The sequence below is a fragment of the Calliphora vicina genome, chromosome 1, assembly GCF_958450345.1.
Source record: "Calliphora vicina chromosome 1, idCalVici1.1, whole genome shotgun sequence".
NCBI lineage: Eukaryota > Metazoa > Arthropoda > Insecta > Diptera > Calliphoridae > Calliphora > Calliphora vicina.
In genome coordinates, this window is record NC_088780.1 from 57,418,695 (window position 1) to 57,441,563 (window position 22,869).

General features: G+C 29.4%; 1 protein-coding gene across 2 annotated transcripts; it reads right to left on the bottom strand.

Moving 5' to 3' along the window:
• Positions 1-10,463: 10,463 nt before the first annotated feature.
• Positions 10,464-22,277, bottom strand: TMEM216 (Transmembrane protein 216). Of its 2 annotated transcripts, XM_065514514.1 has the most exons (3): positions 21,805-22,277; positions 21,297-21,732; positions 10,464-11,102 (listed from the first exon to the last, which is right to left on the bottom strand). In XM_065514514.1, exons 2-3 carry the CDS (start codon positions 21,511-21,513, stop codon positions 10,909-10,911), a joined length of 411 nt encoding a protein of 136 aa, XP_065370586.1. In that variant the 5' UTR covers positions 21,514-21,732; positions 21,805-22,277; the 3' UTR covers positions 10,464-10,908. The 2 variants fall into 2 exon arrangements, with proteins under 2 accessions (XP_065370586.1, XP_065370578.1); XM_065514506.1 differs by having other exon boundaries at positions 21,297-22,277.
• Between the last annotated feature and the right edge of the window lie 592 nt (positions 22,278-22,869).

Consider the following 22,869-nt stretch of genomic DNA (forward strand, 5'->3'; position numbering starts at 1 on the left):
AAAAAATTAAATTTGTTTGGTCATACCTGCAAATAGGTTAGCGATATCCTACGAAGCTAAAAACACATATACAAATAAATACGGATATATGTATTTTAAGTAAAAATGTGCTTTTATTTTAATATTTCTCAAAATATGTTAATTTTGTTGCTACACTTCTTGTTTTAGTGGCCTGAGACACGTTAATGGACTGGGAAATTTTTAATAACTTTAACATTTTTTAACCAATTTTTGTCTTTTATATCTCATTACAACGACAATTACGTACACATTTCGATTCATTTATATTAAATTGTAAAAGTAATTATTTAATGGTAAAATTTTTACAAAAACTGAATGAATAGCTTTTTTTCCTCTTGTAAATGTTCTCACGAACTTTGGCGGCACGCCAATTTTTAACCGATCGAACTTTTGTCAAAAATTTTTTTTATACTAACTTAACACAAAACTGACCTTCGTTTTTAAAACAGATGAGTTTTCAATTTTTCCATACATTGACCTTAATACCTTAATGTTTATTGGTTTTAGAGATAGTTTGACACTGTATAGCGTTTGAATAGCGTTCGAATTTCCAAAAATCCCTTCTTAGTGAATCTTGATGATGTAAAAGGAAGTTTCTAGCTTTAACAGTTTGGGCTGGGCGTTGATGAGTCAGTGAGTGAGTCACTCAGGCTTTGTATTTTTATATATATGATGCTTAGATATTTATAAATAATACATAAACTGGTAGGAGTCCTTTATAAAGACAATTAACGTTCTGGGACCTTACCTCGAATCAATATTATGTTTTAAAAACTCATTAAACGAAATGCAAAAAGCCTTTTAGTTAAAAAATATCAAAAATACTTCATAAAAATATGTTGCCTTCGAAGACATTTTTAAACTATTTAAATTCGTTTCCCATGTACTTGCCTAGCTGTCTTCTGAACGTTTATATTTTTAAGTTTGTACTACAGAATCTAATAAGATCTTTACAAAATATCACATTGGATAGAAGATATTTTATATTGTAATTAGTACACTCAAGTGCATGCCCACAGTTTGTTTCTTATTTTTAATTTAATCTTTTTCCCACTTTGGTGTTTATAATTTTAATTTAGTTTTTTTTTATAAACCACCACATCACTGGTTAGACAAATTAGACAAATACGTACGCGGTTAGCGATTGTTTAACTTATTCACAATTGTTGTAAATTATAAATTTCAAATTAGAAATTGTTTATAAAAGTTTTACGCCTAATAAAAAGTTGGAAAATACGTCTGTACGTATGGACAGACAAACAAACATATGGATTTTACATCTTCCAATTAGTTTTATTGTTTTAATAAATGTGTGTATGTACATTAGACCGAGCCTTTAAAAATAAAAAAAAATTGATTCGGATGGGTCATATTTTGTTCTTTAGTAGCTAAAGCTAACTGCTACTAATGGGAACGAAAATGTATAAAGTTGGCTAAAGAACGATATTTTTTTTTGATATCTTTAAAAATGTTTGTAATTAAATTTTTTTATAATTTAAAATATCCAATTGACTTCAAATTTGCAGCAGTTAGTTTTAGCTACTAAATAAGTCCATTTACTTTTAAAGGCAGGTCTAATTTACATATACATATGTATGTACAAAACTGTATTTAGTTGATTCGAGTATTTATAAAGTTTAGCTATTGTACAATATTATTATTGGGACTAAAAGAAAAATTTTGTACTGAATTTTTGAACCATTACTGAATACGATAACATATTCCGTAGCTACGTTCTTCAGAATTTCGAAATTCGCTTTAGTTTGGTTTTATAATATTTTTGTAATAGATGGGAAAAATACCTAAAGTAAAAGTGTCAATATTATAAGAGCTGTTAGCCAGATTTCATTTATCAACTTATATTTCTCATCAAAACAGGGTGAAGCATAAACAATAGGGTGGAGCGTTAATGTATATTTTTTTTTTTTAGTTTTTTGTTCTCAACGGCATAGCGATATAAAGTTGCCTCTTAATGAGTAAGTTAAACGTACAAAAGATTGCTTACCTCCTTTGATGTTTTGAGGTGCCCCAACACAATTGAAGATCAGAAAAATTACGTATTTTCATATTGTCATTAAACAACCTTATGCTTTATAAACTTTAATTTATGTTGAATATAAATATTTTTATGTATTGTTAGGTCAATATAATTACATCCAATAATTAAAAAAAAACTAAATTTTTACTTAAAAAATTAAATTCATAGTTCTATGAATAGTAATTCAGGCATAATTTTTCAACAAGATCTGTCGAGAACTCGAGGGAGTCAAAGTTTGACATTTTGGTCAAGCAGGTGTTTTTTCTTATTCATGTAACTTATTACCTATTGTTCTTAGCAAAATGTGTCCCAAATAGTTTAGATAGCTCTTTCTTCAATCTTTCGAAAAAAAGTATTTAAAAAAAAAATAAAAAAATTTTAATATTTTTTTCCGAAATCAAAAACTTTTTTGACTTTTTTTTAAAATGTGCCCTTTTTTTCTTCTTAAAATAAAGCTTAGATATTTTTATTGGCATATTTATCAAAATAAATATTTTGTAACTCAAAACATAAAATTTGTGACTTTTTTTGCAAAATCAAAAACTTTGTTGACTTTTTTTTCAAAAAAAGTTTAGATATTTTCCTTGAAGACCCTGTTGGTCGCTTAGTAGGATGGGAGTGGGATATCTATCAAAATAAATATTTTTTAACTCAAGACTTACAATTATTGACCCTTTTTTTAAAATTTTTTTTTTAGTCAAATCCTTTAAGATATTGTTAGTCCCTTTGTGGGATATATATCAAAATAAATATTTTATAACTCAAGAAATACAATTTTTGATTTTTTTTGCAAAATGGATTTTTTTTCCAATATGGGCCATTTTTTAAATTTTTTTTTTTGCTCAAAAGAAAGCATATTTCTTTACCTTTAAGACCTATTTGGTAGCATAGCAGGATGTGAGTGGAAAAAAATTTCGATTTTGCAAAAAAAATTAAAAAATTCCCAGTATGCAACATTTCGAGTCAGTTCTTTTTATCGAACTTATTTCGAATTAAAATCGAAAATATGAATTTATTATGATGCTCTATCCAATCTACATTTTTTAGAATATCGTATTTTAATATTTTATAGAAATGGTGAATAATGTTCGAGTTTTTTTTAATGTCAAATTTAATTTTTTCACAAATTGACAAATTCATATACATACATATTATTCTTTTGTCAATTTGTGAGAAAATAAAATTTTATTTATTATCCTATCAATAACATATTCATAAAAATATAGTTTAACACGAAAAATGGATCGAAGACGTCTTAAAAGAAAAGCGCAGCCAATTATTGATGTTGTTTTTGACAATTCGAATCTTCAAAATCAGCAAACATTAGAAATACATATGTGCAGAGTTTATTGCATTTGAAAATGAAAACACATCTAACGCAACATTATTGGATAATAATAAAGGTATTGAATATGCATTATTTCAAGAAGAAATTGCTCGATGGTATAAAGTATACGAAATTGTTTATATATTTAATCGAAATCGAATCATTTTAGAACATTTCTAATACCGAAAAAGGTATAGTATATCGATAAAAATTAGAATCAGAATAATAAACGATTTTCGACTCTTTATCGCTCTGCACTCTACTTAGGAAAACACGCACATTATCGACATTATATCGAAGTCGATATCGATAAAATTTTACGAAAAAATGATTCACTTTCGATATAACTTCGAATCATTTTGCATACTGGGTTGTATGTCTTGAGTTAAAAAATATTTATTTTGATAGATATCCCACTCGCATGCTACTAAGCGACCAAAAGGGTCTTCAAGGTAAATATCTAAGCTTTTGTTTGAGCTAAAAAAAAATAAAAAAGGGTCCATTTTGAAAAAAAATCAACAAAGTTTTTGATTTTGCGAAAAAAGTCACAAATTGTATGTATTGAGTTACAAAATATTTATTTTGATAGATATCCCACTCGCATCCCACTAGCGACCAAATAGGTGTTCAAGGAAAATATCTAAGCTTTATTTTATGAAAAAAGGGCCCATTTTTAAAAAAAAGTCAAAAAAGTTTTTGATTTCGGAAAAAAAATATTAAAATTTTTTTATTTTTTTTTTAAATACTTTTTTTCGAAATATTGAAGAAAGAGCTATCTAAACTATTTGGGACACATTTTGCTAAGAACAATAGGTAATAAGTTACATGGATAAGAAAAACCACCTGCTTGACCAAAATGTCAAACTTTGACCCCCTCTAACTCGGAGAGTTCTCGACCGATCTTGTTGAAAAGTTGTGTCTGAATTACTATCCAATAGAACCTTGCTGCAAATTTCATCCCGATCGGAAGACATCGATTTCAAAAGTTGGTTCACTTGACATGAAATGCCCCATATTTATTTTATGTATATGGATTTTACTCACATCAATTATTTTCGGGAGTTAGGATAAATACTGGACCGAACCCCCTTATATATTCGGCGAACTGGTCTAAAGTATATCGGAATTATTTTTGATTAATTTTATCTGGACATCTAAATATTTCTGACATTTACGAGTATTTTATAGTGTTTAATAAATGTGTGGCTAACTCCAGAAAATACTTGATGTGAGTAAAATCCATATATATAAAATATATATATATAAATATCTCTACAAAATTATATCCATCTGTATTATACTAGATCAAAAGATTATAGTATTAATTATATATTGAATATGCTATGTAATTTGCAAAATTAAATACTAAACTTCATGTTATATTTTCCTTAAGTTTCATCAAAATCGTCCCGAAAATATATAACATTTAGCTATCTTTTCATGAGAAATACCAAATATTGTAAAATTTCACCTTTGACCTTCACGATTTAATGGTTAGCGTTTTCCGATTTTAGTAAAACTTTCAGACTATATTTAAAATTACCTGGACTATAATATTCTGAATAGACTTTACATAAAATTCATAACAGTAAGGAAATTGGGAATTCGCCAAAATATGGCCAAAAAATTAGTTTTTCTCGAAAATCGCAAAATTTAAATCGCAGGTTAAAATCGCAAAGAAGGTATTGTCATACATAAATCCCATTGTAAATGCATTTCAAAACTTCAGAGGCATGGCCTAACCCTAAACGATTTACCAAAAATTTTTTCAGGATGATTTTTTTTACCAAACTGGGGGGTGAGACTGGCAAAAATCCAACTTTTGTTTATCAAGGGCCATCCTAAGATACAACCATTGAAATTAGCATTTAGAATTTATCAAAAAATGTTAAATTTCATTTAAAATATAATTTTTTTATTTTTTTTGAATTTTAAATATTTTTTGAAAGAGTAGACTACAATCATATTCGTTTTCCACCCGTCATAATTTGCATTCTCATGCAGTTTATGAGTTAATTAACAGTGTCTATTGCACCTTCTTCCATACCTTCAGAAACGAAAAATATTGAAAATTTTCTTGAGATGTTAATTTAAGAATTGCTATTTTTAAATAGAAGAACTAATGGCGACGTTGACGTCGACGGCAACGAGGTCTACTGCTAATCATCTGTACTACGACTTTAGTAAATGTGTGTTTGTAAGATGTTAAACAAAAACAAAAAAAAAAATAATATAAAAAATATTGCTGCAAATTAAAAATGTTTCTTTTTCATAACATTGCATCTTGAAATTCAGAAATTTCGAATTAAAAATACCAACAGAATTTTAGTCTGTATTTTGTTGTTGATATAAAAACATGTCGCGCGATTTCGAATAAAGTAAAGAAAATATAAAGTGCAAAAATAAAACAATAATATTCAAATGCAACGACAAACTATGTTGCAAATTACAATAAAATATGTGTGTTTGAAACTTAACGAATTAATAACAACACAGTGGGGCATCCATTTATAAATAATGTCACATTTTAACGAATAAAATACAAAAGTATTTTTGAAAATTACTCATGAAGGAATTTCTAGACGGGCAATTTGGGACTGTATATAGTGGTGAGGTTAAGATATCTCGAGTTAAGAATTATTTATTTTAGATACTTAAAAAAGAACATTTATAGATAAATACATACATAATCTAAAACATTACTTCAAAACTGATGCTCTTGTCATATTTCTGAACGTTAAAGTTTTATTTGTATTTTCACAAATTTTTATTTTTCACAACTTTAATTTGTGTAAATTTGAAAAATATTGTAAAAGACTTGTTTCTTTTTGATATTTTTTTTAATATATGGGGCATTTCATTCAACTTTTGAATGATTAAATTTTTTTTAATTCAAATCTGAAATCTTATAAACATGTATGAATAACTGTTGTTCGATACAAAGGCTCCAAAGAATTAATTCTTAATTCCATTTTTGAAATCAAAATAAATTTTATCTCTTAACCTTTCCGTTAATGAATTTCTTACGAATTTATTCCTTTGTACTTTAAATGTATTGAACTCATTCCTTTGATCCATCTGTCTGCCTGTTGAAAACACGATTGGGGGCAAGAAAAATGAGCTAGCTAACTGAAATTTCCCAAAATTACTCTCACTTGATAAGGTTTATTTGGTATTGAAAATGAGCAATATCGGTCCAGGATTTAACCATGTTCCCATACTTGGCACCGGAATACTGTTTGAGCATTCATAAATGAGGAGCCGCAGAACAAAAGAAATTTTTTCTCATTTTTTTCAAAAATTGGTTTTTTGATATTTTTATAATATGTGAGGTGAGGACATACTAAAACCGTTTTCAAAGATTTTGAAACACCCTCAAAATTTTGAGTTATTTTGAAAAAATTGTTTTAGGGTAGGTCGTAGTACTTTAGTACCTCTAACTCACACATTTTCAGACCGATTTCAAAATTTTAAACGATTGTGGTTAGGCAAAGAAGATCTATATTCCCAGAAATTGTGTAAGTTTTTATAAATAGTTTGGCTTTCTTTATTATTTTTTCCTAATTTTTCAAATTCAACAATATTTATTTTAATTTTTGTCTATGAAACCCAATTTTTTTTGTACAGTATTTTACAGACAATTTTATGTATACGAAAACGAGATATTAGTTGTTAAAATCGGTTTATACTTGCAAAAGTTATTAAACTATTTCGAAAAAAGTTCCACAAAATTTACCTTGTAAATTAAAAATTTTAGAACATTTTTTTTATAGTTTTTTGTTTTTTTTATTCATATGGGCTGGGGACGAAAAAAGTTGATAAATTTTGTTTTTCTTTTAGATCTTCTTAACAAAAACAATACTTATAACTAACAAATGTATCATAAATGCACGTAATTTTAAAGCGTAATCAGTTTTCTTTTTAACCCCGTTTAAAAATTTAAAGTTGGACAGACAGATCGATAAGTTCACGGACATAACTGAAAACGGTTTTTCAGAATAACTACTGAATTTGAGGGTGTTTTGGAAATTTTTTGACACAATTTCTAATGTACTCAGCAAGTCCTATAACCCCTAGGTCGTCCAAGTTTTTTTCCATCGTAGCACCGTGATATTATCGTTAAAAAAACGCATAAAAAAACATACTTTTTAATTTAGTTTATAACAAAACGTACTTCTTTTCTTTATTTTTCAACAAAAGATTATTTTTCCGATATTAAAATGGTTTTATATCAAACATCCTTTACATTTAATGTGGTGACTTATGGCAGTTAGGTGTATCTATTGATAAATAAGAAACTTGTTACCATTACCAGGTTCATGCAGTATTTTAAAGGGGCGAAATAAATAAACTCAATTTCCCAAAAATTTGAAATGAGCGAAAAAGTACCTTCTGTTCTGCGGCTCCCCAAATATATTGATTACCTATGCTGCACCTATAAGTTCCTTGAAATTATACTGAAAATTATGCTATGCTAGTCCCCATACAAGGCCCCCCCCTCAGAAATTCATAATTGTATTATAATAATTAATATCGTGATGAAATTGGACATAAACAACTTTTATATCAATTAAAATCATTCTATCAACTTTTATGAGGATCGGTGTCACTAATCTGAATACAGTTTCAATGATTCTCAAAACTTTTAGATTTTCCCCGTATATCAAAATCTTTCAAAGTTTTATTTAATATGAAGTTGTTGGCTTCTTTAAGAATCGTTTATTTTTATTCAAATTTTCAAAATCACTTTGACTCGCAACAGACATATTTGGGGTATTCACATGGTCTACTATTTGGTCATATTGTCATAATGGCTTAATATATTATGATAGTTTAATCAGATTTTTCAAACAAAAAAGTTCTAAACTAATAAAGCTACGTTTCCACATACACCGTAATCGGCACCGAAAACGAAATTCCATACATTTGCACCGAAAAAAAGTTCGTTTCAGAAATCGGCAGCGAAAATTTGAAACGAAACGGCACCGATCAGTAACGAAAAACCTGTCATTTGGGGCCAGAACGAAAACAACTTCAAGTAGGTTGTTTTCGGTGCTGTAGGAACGAAATTATTTTAATTTCAAATTTAAAGAAAATCAAAATGAATAAAAAAAAATAAATTTTCTTTATTGGAAGAGGAAAAAATAATAGATTTTGTAAAAAATAATGAAATTCTATTTAATGTGCGACATCCAAAATTATAAAATAATTTCGTTTCTGTTTTATGCCGCAACGCACCGTCTAGTACATTCCATATATATAAAAATCTTTCAAATCGGATCGCACACAAAAATTTGGCATCATTTTTAATTTTTGATATACCCGAGGTGCTCCACTTTGGGGCATTGTGGTTCGGCCCCCTTGCTTGTTTAAGCCCAAATTCAAAACTTAAACTTATCGACACCTCTTCTATAGCCATGGGAAATTTTATTAAAATCGGGCTATTCGTTTAGAAGTTACAGATTTATTTCCACTTTTTTTTCAGATCCCCCACTGTGCGGCGCAGATTACGGTGTATGCGGAAACCCAGCTTAAGACTATTTTTGTCATAAAATTTATTTTTTTTGTTTAAAACACAACAACAACTATTATAATATATTAGGACATTATGACAATATGACTAATAGCAGATCGTGTGAATTTGTTTTGTAAAGTGATGCCTAACTTTAAAATTCTGGTTGTTGCTAGTTTTATTGTTTAATATGCATTGAAAAACATAATTAAATTTTCGAATGCATTTATCCAAATCATATACTATGGTATTCATACGAGTAATGATCGTTCGATTAATCGAATAATTTCTTACGAATAATTATTCGAACAATTTAAAAATTACCATTTTCGAATAACTAATATGTAGAATAATCGAATAAAACGAATAAATGCAATTCGACAAATATCTTAAGATAAAGGGAGTCTTTCGATCACTGTAGATGAGTGGTCCGATAGTTCCTTCTATAAATATATAAATATTACTGCATGAAGCTACAATTCAAAAAATAAGTCTTTCAAAACTTTTAATTTAGGACTAATAAAAACAAATCCGTAATAAAATATTTGTTATTTGGTAAAAAAATCTGAATGGTATTTAATAAATTTAATGATAAACACAAAATATTGCAAACATACGTTTTGTTTTGTAATTGAATTCAGGATCATATCCAACTAGCTCAAATTTTTTAAAGCTTAGCTCCAAACCGGAAACTAAAATATTTGCTAGTCAATTGTTTTGTAGATTGTTCGGGACGGAATCTGATCAGAATATTTCTAATGAAAATTTAACGATGGACTTTGTTTTCGTATGTTTTCTAACATTATCAATATGTACTTGAATTGTTAACTTTAACGTTATTTTTTGTTTTTCTTTAACAATAAAATATAAAACCTACATCAAAACTTAATGGCTTACTTTTAAAAAAAAAATAAATTATTCGAAAAATTCGATTAGTTTTAAGAGTGTAATCGAATTATTCGAACAAGTTAAAATCTCTTATTCAAATTATTCGTTTTAGTCGAACAAGAGAAAAATCGATTAATTTGAATTCCCTAATATATACCTATAGTTTGAAGAATTAATGATAGGATATCTATCTCTGTTTTTACAAAAATTAATCGTGTGAATCGAGTATAGTGATAAACAAAATTACGTTTTTAGATAATAATTCCTAAGTCTTAATTCCAAATCATAAGTGAATTCTGTGACAGATCTGAATATTTATTATAATTAAATTTAAAGAATAAATTGCAAAATCTTACCTTAAATTTAAATAAATTGATTTATCCATATTAGTTCAATATTTTTTGCGAGAGAGGAAAATGTACATGTTGTTGTTGTTTTAATTAATTATTACATCACTCACCTACACACAACTTTAAAATATATTGACAAATTTAATTAAGTGTGTATGCGGAGGAGTGAGTGAGTGTGTTGTTGTTGTAAGTATGAATAGATTTTTCTTCTTATAACGAAATTTATCGCATTTTTTACAATTACGCACACTTTTTTTTATAATGAATTTATTGAATGAAGAAGTTTTTTGTTGTTTTGTTTGAAAAATCACACGATTCATGTCTTTCAACTTCAACTTCGTGGCTTGTCGCTTCTATTAAATGTGATTCGATTTTTATTATAGTCGGAGTTGTATTTGTTGTTGTTGTTGATTTTAAAAGGTTCATTATTTATATATGGATTGTTGTAGTTATTATTGTAGATGTTGTTGTTGTTGTTGCTGCTGCTGTTATTATTTTTGTTGTTGCTATTATTTATAACGGTTATATTACAAATGTTAACGATGTAATAGTAGTAGTAGTTGTAGTATTTGTTGCAGTTGTTGTGACGGCATTTACGTAGCAGTTTCGATTGTTGTTGTTCCAGGAAGTAGATGATAACGATGATGTAGGAGACGAAGTAGTCCTCGGTAATTGGTAATGGCGATGATAAAATTTCAGATGGTGATGATGATAATAATGATGGCGATAATGTTGCTGCTGTTGATGTTGGTGAGGTTAAAATAATCAACTGCTAGGTATATGTGACCGGACGACACATGGTACAAATAAATATACAGGCAAACACTAGTTCAGCACCTTGTAGGGCTATCATTAAGGCACTCATAATAATTTCAAGTTTGAGAACATAGGTTTGAAAACAACATAAATAAATAACAATAGCAAGACTGGGCAGTGTTAATATTACAGATGCTATCGCTTGCCAAGCTGGAAATAAACAAAACAAAATTATGTTATTAATTATAAACTCATCAATAAAAAAGATAAAATTAATAGTATAATTAAAGGCGAAATTTGAAAAATATTGTACATTTATTAATTTCGTTGGATGCGAAAAAGATTCGATTACCTATAAATGAAATTCAAATTAATAATAATAATTAAAATTCAAATCAAATATTCGATTTTAAAAAACATGATCGGTCAAAAAAAAATGTGTCTAAACTACTATTCAATACGACAAACCTTGGTTCATTATTTTCTTGTTCAATTGACATGAAATCCAACGAATATATTCTGGGTACTTATTAAATTCTAAGACGATTTGGACGTCCGTCCAAATTTCAATGTAAAAAGAAATCATAAAGCCACATCTTTCGTGGATCGGTCTATATTTGACCATATCCCCCATACAAATTTCTTCCCGGTATATGGCTTTATGGAACTTAAATACCTATAAAATAGACTTACCCTCACAAAATTCAGCAAAAATTAGTTTCGAGCAAAAAGAAATTGCAATACCATATTATTTTTGGATTGGTCCATATTTGTCCCTAGTCCCCATATAAATACGCATAAATCTCTTACAATTTCGTAATCTAGATAAAAATCGACATAAGTAAACCTAATGTATGTATATTAGAGTGACAATCAGTTGTATGGAAAAAATTTTTTGTTAAAATTTTGAAGAGTGCCGGGTGGAATATTGTGACACTAGGCCTAAATGTTAAGTGCTGAAAATTTGAGCCAAATCGGGCAACGATTTCTGGACGCGCATCGAGGTCAAAGTTCAGATATATGCAAAATTTTACTGTTAATATGGAATAAATAGGTGAGACTCGTTAACTTTCTGCATTGTTTTCTAGAAATATGTAGATTTATTTATATTAATGAATATTACATTAACAAAAAAGTTTTGGAAATTAACCCTGTATCTCCTTTGGTTCAAAATGACCCAATACTGTATTATCGCCAAAATTAGAGAAAAATGCAAATTTTTCAGTTTTTGAAAAAATGTTGCTACTAAATAAATACTTTTGCAATTGAATGCAAAAGAATCGAAATATGTACGTAATTATCGTTGTAATGAAATATAAATGACAAATGACAGACCATTACCGTGTTTCAGGCCAATTGAACAAAAAATTTAGAAAACAAATTTAGATATTTCGAGAAAAATTAAAATTAAAGCTAATTTTTACTTAAAATATGTCCATATTTACTTGTATATAAGTTTTTGTCTTCGTAGGATACCGTTAAACTATTCGCAGGTATGGCCAAAAAAAATATTTTTTTTTAACGGCTGTTTCAAAACTCCATTTTCAAATTTTTAAAAATTTTGTTAAACAAATTTCAGATTTTTTCGATCATCACATTGGGGTTTATTGAGATCAAAATAGGGAATAAAAATATGAAAAAATTATGTCAATACCTCTTACAGTTTTTCCGTACCTGCGATTGAAATTTTGCGTTTTTCAAGAAAAACTAATTTTTTGTCCATATTTAGGCGAATGAGTCCAATTTCCTTACTGTTATAAATTTTAAGTAAAACCTATTCATAATATTATAGTCCTTGTAATTTTAAATATGTTCTGAAAGTTTTACTGAAATCGGAAAACGATAACCTTTGAATCGTGAAGGTCAAAGGTCAAATTTTTCAATATTTGGAATTTCTTATGAAAAGATAGCGATATGTTACATATTTTTGGGCCGATTTTCATGAAACTTGAGGAAAATATATATTGGGGTCTAGCATTTACAACAACAGTGCAAAAATTAATTTTAACCTTTAAGAGGACTTGGGGTCAAAATGGTTGTGTTTTTCTTGATTTTAAAAGTTGAGAATAATTTGGACCCCAAGTGCTGCTAAGGGTTAATTTCCATTTTTGAGCTGGTATTTTAAATTCTGGACTTTATGTTATATTTTCCTCAAGTTTCATGAAAATCGGCCCAAAAATATGTAACATTTCGCTATCTTTTCATTAGAAATTCCAAATATTGAAAAATTTGACTTTTGACCTTCACGATTCAAAGGTAATCGTTTTCCGATTTTAGTAAAACTTTCAGAACATATTTAAAATTATAAGGACTATAATATTATGAATAGGTTTTAATTAAAATTTATAACAGTAAGGAAATTGGACTCATTCGCCTAAATATGGACAAAAAATTAGTTTTTCTTGAAAAACGCAAAATTTCAATCGCAGGTACGGAAAAACTGTAAGAGGTATTGACATAATTTTTTCATATTTTTATTCCCTATTTTGATCTCAATAAACCCCAATGTGATGATCGAAAAAATCTGAAATTTGTTTAACAAAATTTTTAAAAATTTGAAAATGGAGTTTTGAAACAGCCGTTAAAAAAAAATTATTTTTTTTGGCCATACCTGCGAATAGGTTAACGGTATCCTACGAAGACAAAAACTTATCTACAAGTAAATATGGACATATTTTAAGTAAATAGAGCTTTTATTTTAATTTTTCTCGAAATATATTAATTTTTTTTCCTAAATTTTTTGTTCAAGTGGCCTGAAACACGTTAATGGTCTGGCGAATTTGTAATAACTTTAACATTTTTTAACCAAATTTTGTCACTTATATCTCATTACAATGATAATTACGTACACATTTCGATTCTTTTGCATTCAATTGCAAAAGTATTTATTTAGTAGCAAAATTTTTAAAATATCTGGAAAATTTGCATTTTTTCCGAATTTTGGCGATAATACAGTTTTTGGGTCATTTTGACACAAAGGAGATGCAGGGTTAACTTCCAAAAAAAATTTTTTAATGTAATATTCATTAATATAAATAAATCTATACATTTCTAGAAAACAATGCAGAAATTTAACGAGTTTCACCTATTTATCCCATATAAATAGTATAATTTTGCATATATCTGAACTTTGACCTCGATGCGCGTCCAGAAATCGTTGCCCGATTTGGATCAAATTTTCAGCACTTAACATTTAGGCCTAGTGTCATAATATTACACCAGGCACTCTTTGAAATCTAAAAATAAAAAATCGGCTGTCACTCTAATGTATATACAAATGGGAGTACAAAATTTTATAAAGATCGGAACATAATTCGTCAAAACACGTTAACCTACATAAATGTCCTTAACCAAAATTGTAACCAACTGTATCGGTTAAAAGTATTGGATCAATATATACAGTTGTGGGCAGATAATTAAGGATAAAATGGCTTGCTAAATTCCATGTGATTCTCAATTAATTTTCCAAATATTTCCACAAATATATATGCACAAGGACTGTTTTAATATACATTTTTCACCAAGAACACATACGGTTTTTCTACTACAACTTGACAAAAAATAATTTTTGTAAATAAAAACTTTTATAAATTATATTTTTATTATTATAAAATATTTCGACCAAATTTCGTATTTTTAGTTCCATTTGTTTCAGCTATATCATATTATTAACAGCGGATGTTCGCTGAGGGGCACAGAGGGATATTTGTGTCAAAAACTATTTCAAAATTGAAATGATGCAGTTTTGTCGAGAAATGTTTAGAGAAAAAATGTACATTTAAAGTTTTAAGAAAAATTGTATTTTATTTTTAAAAAATTGAAGTAAAGTCGATGCAAGGGTGTTAAGCTTAAATTTACTTATATTTTCACGCAAGTCAATGGTTTATATATGTATAATTTTGATGATAATACAATTTACCTTTAACATATGTATTTGAAAAATATAGCATTTCTCCATAAATTATAAACCGTTAAGAAGATATGGCCATATCTATAAGCCTCTAAAAATTATTTTATTTTTGATTTTCCATGGAAAAAAATAATGTAGCCCCACTTTCCCCCAAGCTGTTCTTTTAATAAAATGAAAGGTGGGAGTGTATTGTTACGATTAAAAAAAATTAGTTCGCGAAAGTTTTCGGAACAGGATCCCAGTTGGCCATGTCTTCAAGACAACGTCGACGATGCGTACACGATAATGTTAAATCCTAGACGACACGTAGGCTACAGCCCATACAAATCGTTGACGACTTTTTCGAACAAAGGGCACTTAAATCGTACACGACAATGTGAGCGACATTATCATGCACATTGTCGTTGACGATCATATGGATGACAATGTGGTTAAAGTTGTCATCGAAGACTATAAACACGAATTTTCTCTCATGGCATCGTTGATGACAGTTAGCTACTGTATCTTCCATATTGTCGTTGATGACCATATAGTGGACACCAGACTTTTTTGTAGAAATGTATTATGTTTTTTATTAATTAATTATATTAAATAATTTTATTAATGCTAAACATATTTATTAATGCAAATAAAATATTTTAAATAACTAAAATTATACAGTTTATTTAATTCATTTTTAAATAATACTTTTATAATTTTGAAAATATAATTATATCATTTGTGGGAATTTGTTTGTTTTTTTGACCGGTATTATTCTTGTAAAATGTCTGCCAGATCAGTTTCATCATCCATCACACAACAGGTGTATATTTTTATAAAATTTGCCCTCAATTTTTTCTCTAGTTCTTTTGCTTCTAAAGTTAAAGAACGCTTTATACGACTTCAACCCAGCATTAGCTTTGGCTCTGCGCACAAAATAATCAGAGTATTTAACTTTAGCTCTTCAAAAGAGTTGTTCGACATCTTTTGATATTTGGTAATATCTGTCAGACCTTTTACTGATCCAGGTTTTCTTTAAATGTTCAGTTATCCTTTTACTGATTAAATGGATTTTGAAACAGTGTGACGATGAACCTTCAGATCTTTTAATATTATGGACTTTCAAAAAATAGCAAAAGATCTGAAGGTTCATAGTCACACGCACTTTAAACCACCTCTCACCAAAACTTAAAAAACTGAACTGAATATCTATACGTTCCTTCCTGCGTTAGTTTGTTTTGTTTTCTTATTTTTTTAATTTTTAAACGAAGAAGTTTAAATGAAGAAGTGTTAATGACTTCGTCGCTCATCTGGTCGTCAATATAGTTTGAAAGACGCCAAAATGCATGCAATTGTCGATAATTCTGTCCTCACTGACGATAAGGTTAAGACATTGTCGCTCATCTTGTCGTTGATGCGACTTGATACAGGTCAAAATGCATGCACTTGTCGCTCACTTTGTACTCAATATTATTTTATTCAAGACAAGTTCATGAAATTGTCGTTTGCTAATGAACAATTGAGCTTAAAACACGACAACATATGCGACTTTGATTTATACTTGTCCTCAGAGGCATTGTATAGACGACAAATTATCAAATGTCCTGAAGACAACATCGACGAAAATTTCGTCTATGACTGTCTGGCCAACTGGGATGAAAACTTAACATTTTTTTTCGAATAATAAACGAAATATCACAAAAAATCTTATCTATGTATGAGTTTCGTGGGCGGTGGTCGTGATCAATTTTTTTGAAACTCGGCATGCGTTCTTTTTTTGTTTCAGAAAATGTATTCAGAAATGTTATGCGAAAAAATCGATTTGGATTGTATGGGCAGTGGGCGTTGGGCGTGGACAATTTTGATTTAATTTTAATTTAGTCCATGTAATTCTCGGTGCCAAATTTCAATGCTCTACGACCACTCCTTATAATTTTTGCACAAAAGTTTATTGCATTTGGATTGCATGAGCGGTATGCGGTGGGCATTAATAAAACTTAGCATGCGTGCTTTTTTTGTTTCAAAAAATGTATGTACCAAATTTCTAGACTTTTGCTTGGATATAAACAATTTTATGCGATAAAAATCGATTTGGATTGAATGGGCAGTGGGCGTGAACGATTTTGATAAAATTTAATTCTCGGTGCCAAATTTCAATGCTCTACGACCAGTCCTTATAATTTTTGAACAAAAATTTATGAAACCATCCCTCTGTGTGTCAGGTCAACGTATTACCACATATCTTTGTCCATATATGTATGTTGTACAGATTTTTTCAAAAAATGTTTGAGGAACTAAAAATATTAATACTAAAATTAATACCCCTAGATCATTTTGTTTTGGCACTTTCGCACTTAATAAAAAAAATTCTAATATTTGTCCCTAAATAGCTGGCCGCCACTGTATATGAAAAAACGGACCGCTACAAATATTTTAATCCCGATAAAATTTAAATACAATAAGTATATCAGTCTATCAAGATGAAATTTACCAATGATATGTTCTAGAAATTGAAAATATAAAACTAAACAAATCGGCTGAACCAGATAAATGTTTTTATGCAAAATGTACAATATTGGTGATGGGTAGAGATGAGCGATCCCGTGATTTTGAATAACGTCGATCTCCGTGGACGTGATTTATCAATCCCTGTTCTTTTAATATTTGCTGATTTAATAACGTCTGTTAATAAAAACATAGGAAAATATTAGAATTAAGTAAAGACAAAAAAATTCTAAAAGAATTGATATGTTACTTTTTACTTAACTACATTTTTTATAATTACAAACTTTTGATGGAGTATACTTGATATAATTAACACATATTACTCATACGTACCCTTGATCAATAAGAATAAAATGCTAATGAAATTAACCTACATAAGGAACTATGTATAGCAAGTACTTTCTAATGTATATGTAAAGAGGGGAGCACAAATAAGTACATGTTGGTACTTTGTACACTTATGGAATAAAAATAAAACTAATAAAGAAAATCCAAAATTTTTTTCTGTCATTTATTTTATGTTTAATATGTAACAAAATTAATTACAATTCAAAATAAAAATCATCGAGTTCTAACCCCCTGTCTACAACTGATAATTTTGTATCATGATAAAAGTCAAAATGGTTGTCAAGATACAAAATTATCAGATATAGTCTTCATTTATTAGTATTATTGCTTCGTTATGACAAAATTGTTAGTGCTTTTGCTCAGACAACTTCATTAGAATAAATAAAAAGTACCATGAAGTATCCGCTAGAATTTTCACTGGCGCTCTTATCTACAAAATCGGGATAGTGAGTCTAGTCTTCATAACTCATTGTTTCGCCGATCGTTTCGAAATTGTTGACACAGTTTTGGACTCAGGGGATGTCCCCTACTCATGCAAAATATTGTGTTGGAACTACGAAAATAGGTTATGGGAGGGAGGATAGAGGGAGTAGTGTTTGTGGACTTATCTAAATTCTGAATCAATGATCACTTGTGGTGGCATAGACATATGTATTACACTGGGTTACTTTTATTTTTAGAAAAAACTCTTGTTCTTTTGTTTTCAGTAGGTTTCGCGAACATATTTGGGTGAGGTGATGCTTGATTTTTATATATAAAAGCGATTATTTATTCACACGACTACGAATTTATCTGCAAACACGAAAAAATAGTAAATATATTTATAATTTTTTAAAATATTGACATTTATATTTTTAACTATATTCGTCGTTAAAATGTATTACCGAGAGATATCGTTAACTTCAAATAGTGAATATTAAATTCGTTAAAGCAACCGATATTTTTCGTTGCTTAACGACATCGGTAGGAAAGTATAAAAAGTTACAGAATTGCGGTACTGATGGAGTGAAGTAGATAGGGTTGAAAGTTTGACGTAGAAGGTCGTTTATAAAAATAAAAAATAGAGTGGGAGAAAGGACGGAGCCTTGCGGTACCCCTGTTAAAATAGGTAATCCTGCAGAAGAAGTAATTTTTCAATGGGTTGGCTGGCGACCCAATGTACACGTCAAAAATCTTAAAGAATGGTGTTCCTAGACAAATTTCATATTAATGCTTTGGAGGCGGATTGAGCACGAATATTCCAAATGAAGTAAATGAACAATTTGTGGAAAGTATTCTAAAGCGTGTAATTTATTTACGTAATAAAAGACTTGAAAAAATATTAAAAATGCAATTATTACATAGAGTAACATAGAGACGACACGTAATTGTCAAAAATCTAAGTCTGCAGTCAAAACCTAATGTCAATGTATCTCGTCTCTGTGTATGAAACGAACCACTTCTTAAATATTTGAAATAACTTTCAAAAAATAAACATTTTCATAAAAACTCTTTGCAAAATCTCACAAATAGTGAAATATCCCAATATTAAGGGTCAGGATTGGATAGGACATGACAGATATACCGTTAGATGGGACTTGTAAGATTAGTGAGAACATTGATGAAGTTGAACCACCGATACCTTGTATTTTAGGTTGCCAATTGAGAAATTATTAATTATATCCGATAGAATCCACTCCTTTCTTATATTATTATTTTCGTTAAATTTGTGACGAAACAATAAAACAATCCATTAAATCAATAGAGTTGGATAAATCAATCAGTTCCAATTTGTTTGCCTTAAGAGTTCTTCTTTCTAGCAGAATCGGACTAAAACTAGGCGTATATAACCAGGAATATTAGAAACGTTGAAATCTCATGACAAATCATTGACTTTTATAGTTAACAAACATTCTTCAAAAACAAAGTTATCAAAAGACCCGTTATATGTAAGTTCCCCTTGCGAAATTCAAATTCAATTTGCCGCACCCCTACGTTTTGAGATTCGAGAGGTCGATTTAAATTGTTGATTTAAATCCCAAGAAAGCGCCTGGTATGGACAAGATCAGCAACAAGATGCTTATGGAGCTACCCCGGATAGCAATAAAAATAATTCTTTTTATTTTTAATGCTATATTACGACTTGAATTTTATCCTCCAGAATGGAAGGTTTCACTGGTTACCATGATACCCAAGCCGGGAAAAGATCACACAAAAGTAGAATCATACAGACCCATCAGCCTATTGTCTAATATATCAAAGCTATTTGAGAAGATACTTATGAACAAGTTGTACCCGATGTTAACTGAAAACAATTGTATTCCGAATCAGCAATTTGGATTTAGAAGAAAACACAGTACTATCGAACAAACCCATAGACTTGTAAATATGGTCAGAAAAGCGTTTGAAGAAAAGAAATACTGTTCCGCACTCTTCATCGACATCTCTCAAGTGTTTGATAAGGTATGGCATGCTGGATTAATATACAAATTGAGTCAAAATTTACCCGCAAACACACATAAGCTGTTGGAAAGCTATTTAACTGGTCGAACATTTAAGGTTAAAGAGGGAAACTTTTTAAGTACTGCGCAACCCATTGAAGCTGGAGTCCCCCAAGGCAGTATCCTGGAACCTTTTTTATATTTGATATATTCGTCTGATATGCCAACTAACAATCGCACTCATACATCAACATTTGCTGATGATACTGCTATTCTAAGCATTCATGAAAACCCTCAAGAAGCGTCTCGTTACTTATAAAACCACATATTTGAATTATAAAAATGTTAAAACAATGGAAAATTAATGTCAACGAGCAAAAATGTACATACATAACATTTACATTGCGTAGAGAATCATGCTCCCTATTCATATCAATAACCAAACAATAATTCAACAATCGGAAGTGAAATACCTCGGAATACATCTCGATCGTCACATTACATGGAAAAGTCATATAGATGCAAAGTTGACTCAAATGAAATTGAAATCAATTCAAATTAATTGGCTTATTGGCAGAAACTCTACGCTTAGTTTAGATTGTAAACTTCTACTTTATAACATGATCATAAAACCGATATGGTGTTATGGCATACAGTTATGGGCACGGTCTCAACGTCAAATGTAGAAAAGATCCAAAGACGCCAAAACAAGTTTCTAAGAATGATCACAGTTGCCCCCTGGTATATCAAAAACGCGAATATACACAAAGATCTAAACGTGCCCATTGTAAAAACTGAAATCTCGAAAAATGTACAAAAATATTTTAAAAAAACTTGAAGTTCACCCAAACCCGCTGGCCCGCAACATATTAGATAACCGTGGCCACACTCGATTAAGAAGGAGGGACTCACCAGACCTAATCTAGAAGGAAGAATGCCAATTTAACCAAAACAAACATTGAATAGAAAATTTTTTCGTCCGGCACTGGCTGGACTAATTAAATAATAATTATTAGATATAAGATTTGAACCACTTATTGTTAGTTCATTAAATAATGAAGATACAATAAATAAATGATGAAAAAAAAAGACTCAACAAATCGTAGGAGTTCAAATAAAACGTTCCTCCAAACTTATTTTCCGTCAATCTTCTTTTAACATAACCTAAATAAATGTACAGAATTTTCAAATTATTACCAAAAAAAGAAAAAAAAACATGAAAAAATACATTAAAATACTTACCACGATCACTTAAACTACTCCGTCGACCCAATATGATGCGTATCGTTTCCAAAATGCACAAGGCCAGTAAAATACTCGCCTCCCGTGTCAAAACATTCTCAGCATATTGCAAATATATGGGCTTCAACACACTAATGCACACCTTGAAAGCGGCATAAAGGCCGAAGTAGAATGAATTTAAATACATGAGAATCTCATACATAAGACTGGCATTCATGTTTTTCTTCTTCACTTGGCCACCGGAAGCAGGGAAGAAGAGCAGCTAAAGAAATCGGATATTGTCACCGTTTTAAAGACTTTATTTTTGCAGTTTTTTTTGTTTCTCTTTTATGATGGAGTATAAACTTTTCAAAAGGATATATTTCTTTTTATTATGGGTTGTGTTGTGTTGTGTGTGTGTTGCTGGCTCTGCTTCTATATTTAATGCAATTTAATTCTATAAAAGGAGTGTTTAAAGAATTTAGGTTGAACACACTGTACGAGTAGTTAAAAGGTCCATAGACAATACTTAATGTTGCGACTGCTGCTTCTGTTGTTCTCTTTGTCCTGCTCGATTTTATGCCTTTACATGTGTATAGGAAGGAGTATGTCTGTCTGTCTGTGTGATATTGTTACAAACAAAAAAAAAATACGTTGTTAAAATATCCTTAGGGAGTTTTGGCGCCCATACAAGGCTATTTAAGTTTAGGCGTGAAGTGTTCTGTAGGACCGCATTTAAGCAACAATGGGTGGTAATACAAGAAATGGCGCTTAAAAATGTTAGTAGATTTTATTTAGTTTTGCTCTTTTTTTGTTGTAGTTGTTGTTGTTGTGGTTATTACCGTCTTTTTACTTGTTGTTTCTGTTGAAAGGAAAAGCTAAATAATATAAGTAATAATAGTTATAATGTATTATTACGTCGTACATTTCATTTTAGTAGTTAGTATTTTAATTATTAGTGGGATATTATTAGGAATTTGTATTATTTTTCGCATGTATGTTGTTTATGTATGTGGTTGGGTTGGTTGGTGGTTGATCCTGTCATCAGTTAGTTATGTACAAGTATGTTTAATGGTGGATTTTGACGTTAAGTAAATATGATTGAAACACTTTGTACTTCTGTTAAGTTAAGTTACTTAACTGAACAGTGTGAACAATAAATGTATTCTGTATTATTTACATACAGTTTAGTTATTTTTGTTTTAAAATACACATCCCAACATACATATAAGTAGATATATGTATGCATCTACAGCTGTAGTCTTAATAATAGTAGTGAAATTTAACAATGATTTTGTTTATCATTTAGAATCGCCACTGAATACCAAATTAGTAATGTTTGTTTTTACTTTTTCTTTATTAAATCTGCCTTATTTACTTTGGCCTAATAATAAATATTCGAATATTATAACTTAACATAATACTCACTACTCTCTAACTAGAGCCTTGATCAACAGGATTATCTAAACGGGATGGTAGATTGTCTGTAAAATGTCTTGATCGCGTTTGGATCTTGCTTGCGAGTTGGTATGACTTTGAAGCTTTAGAATGTATTTTTCATGGATTCTCGTGTAAACGATTAAAACATATTATT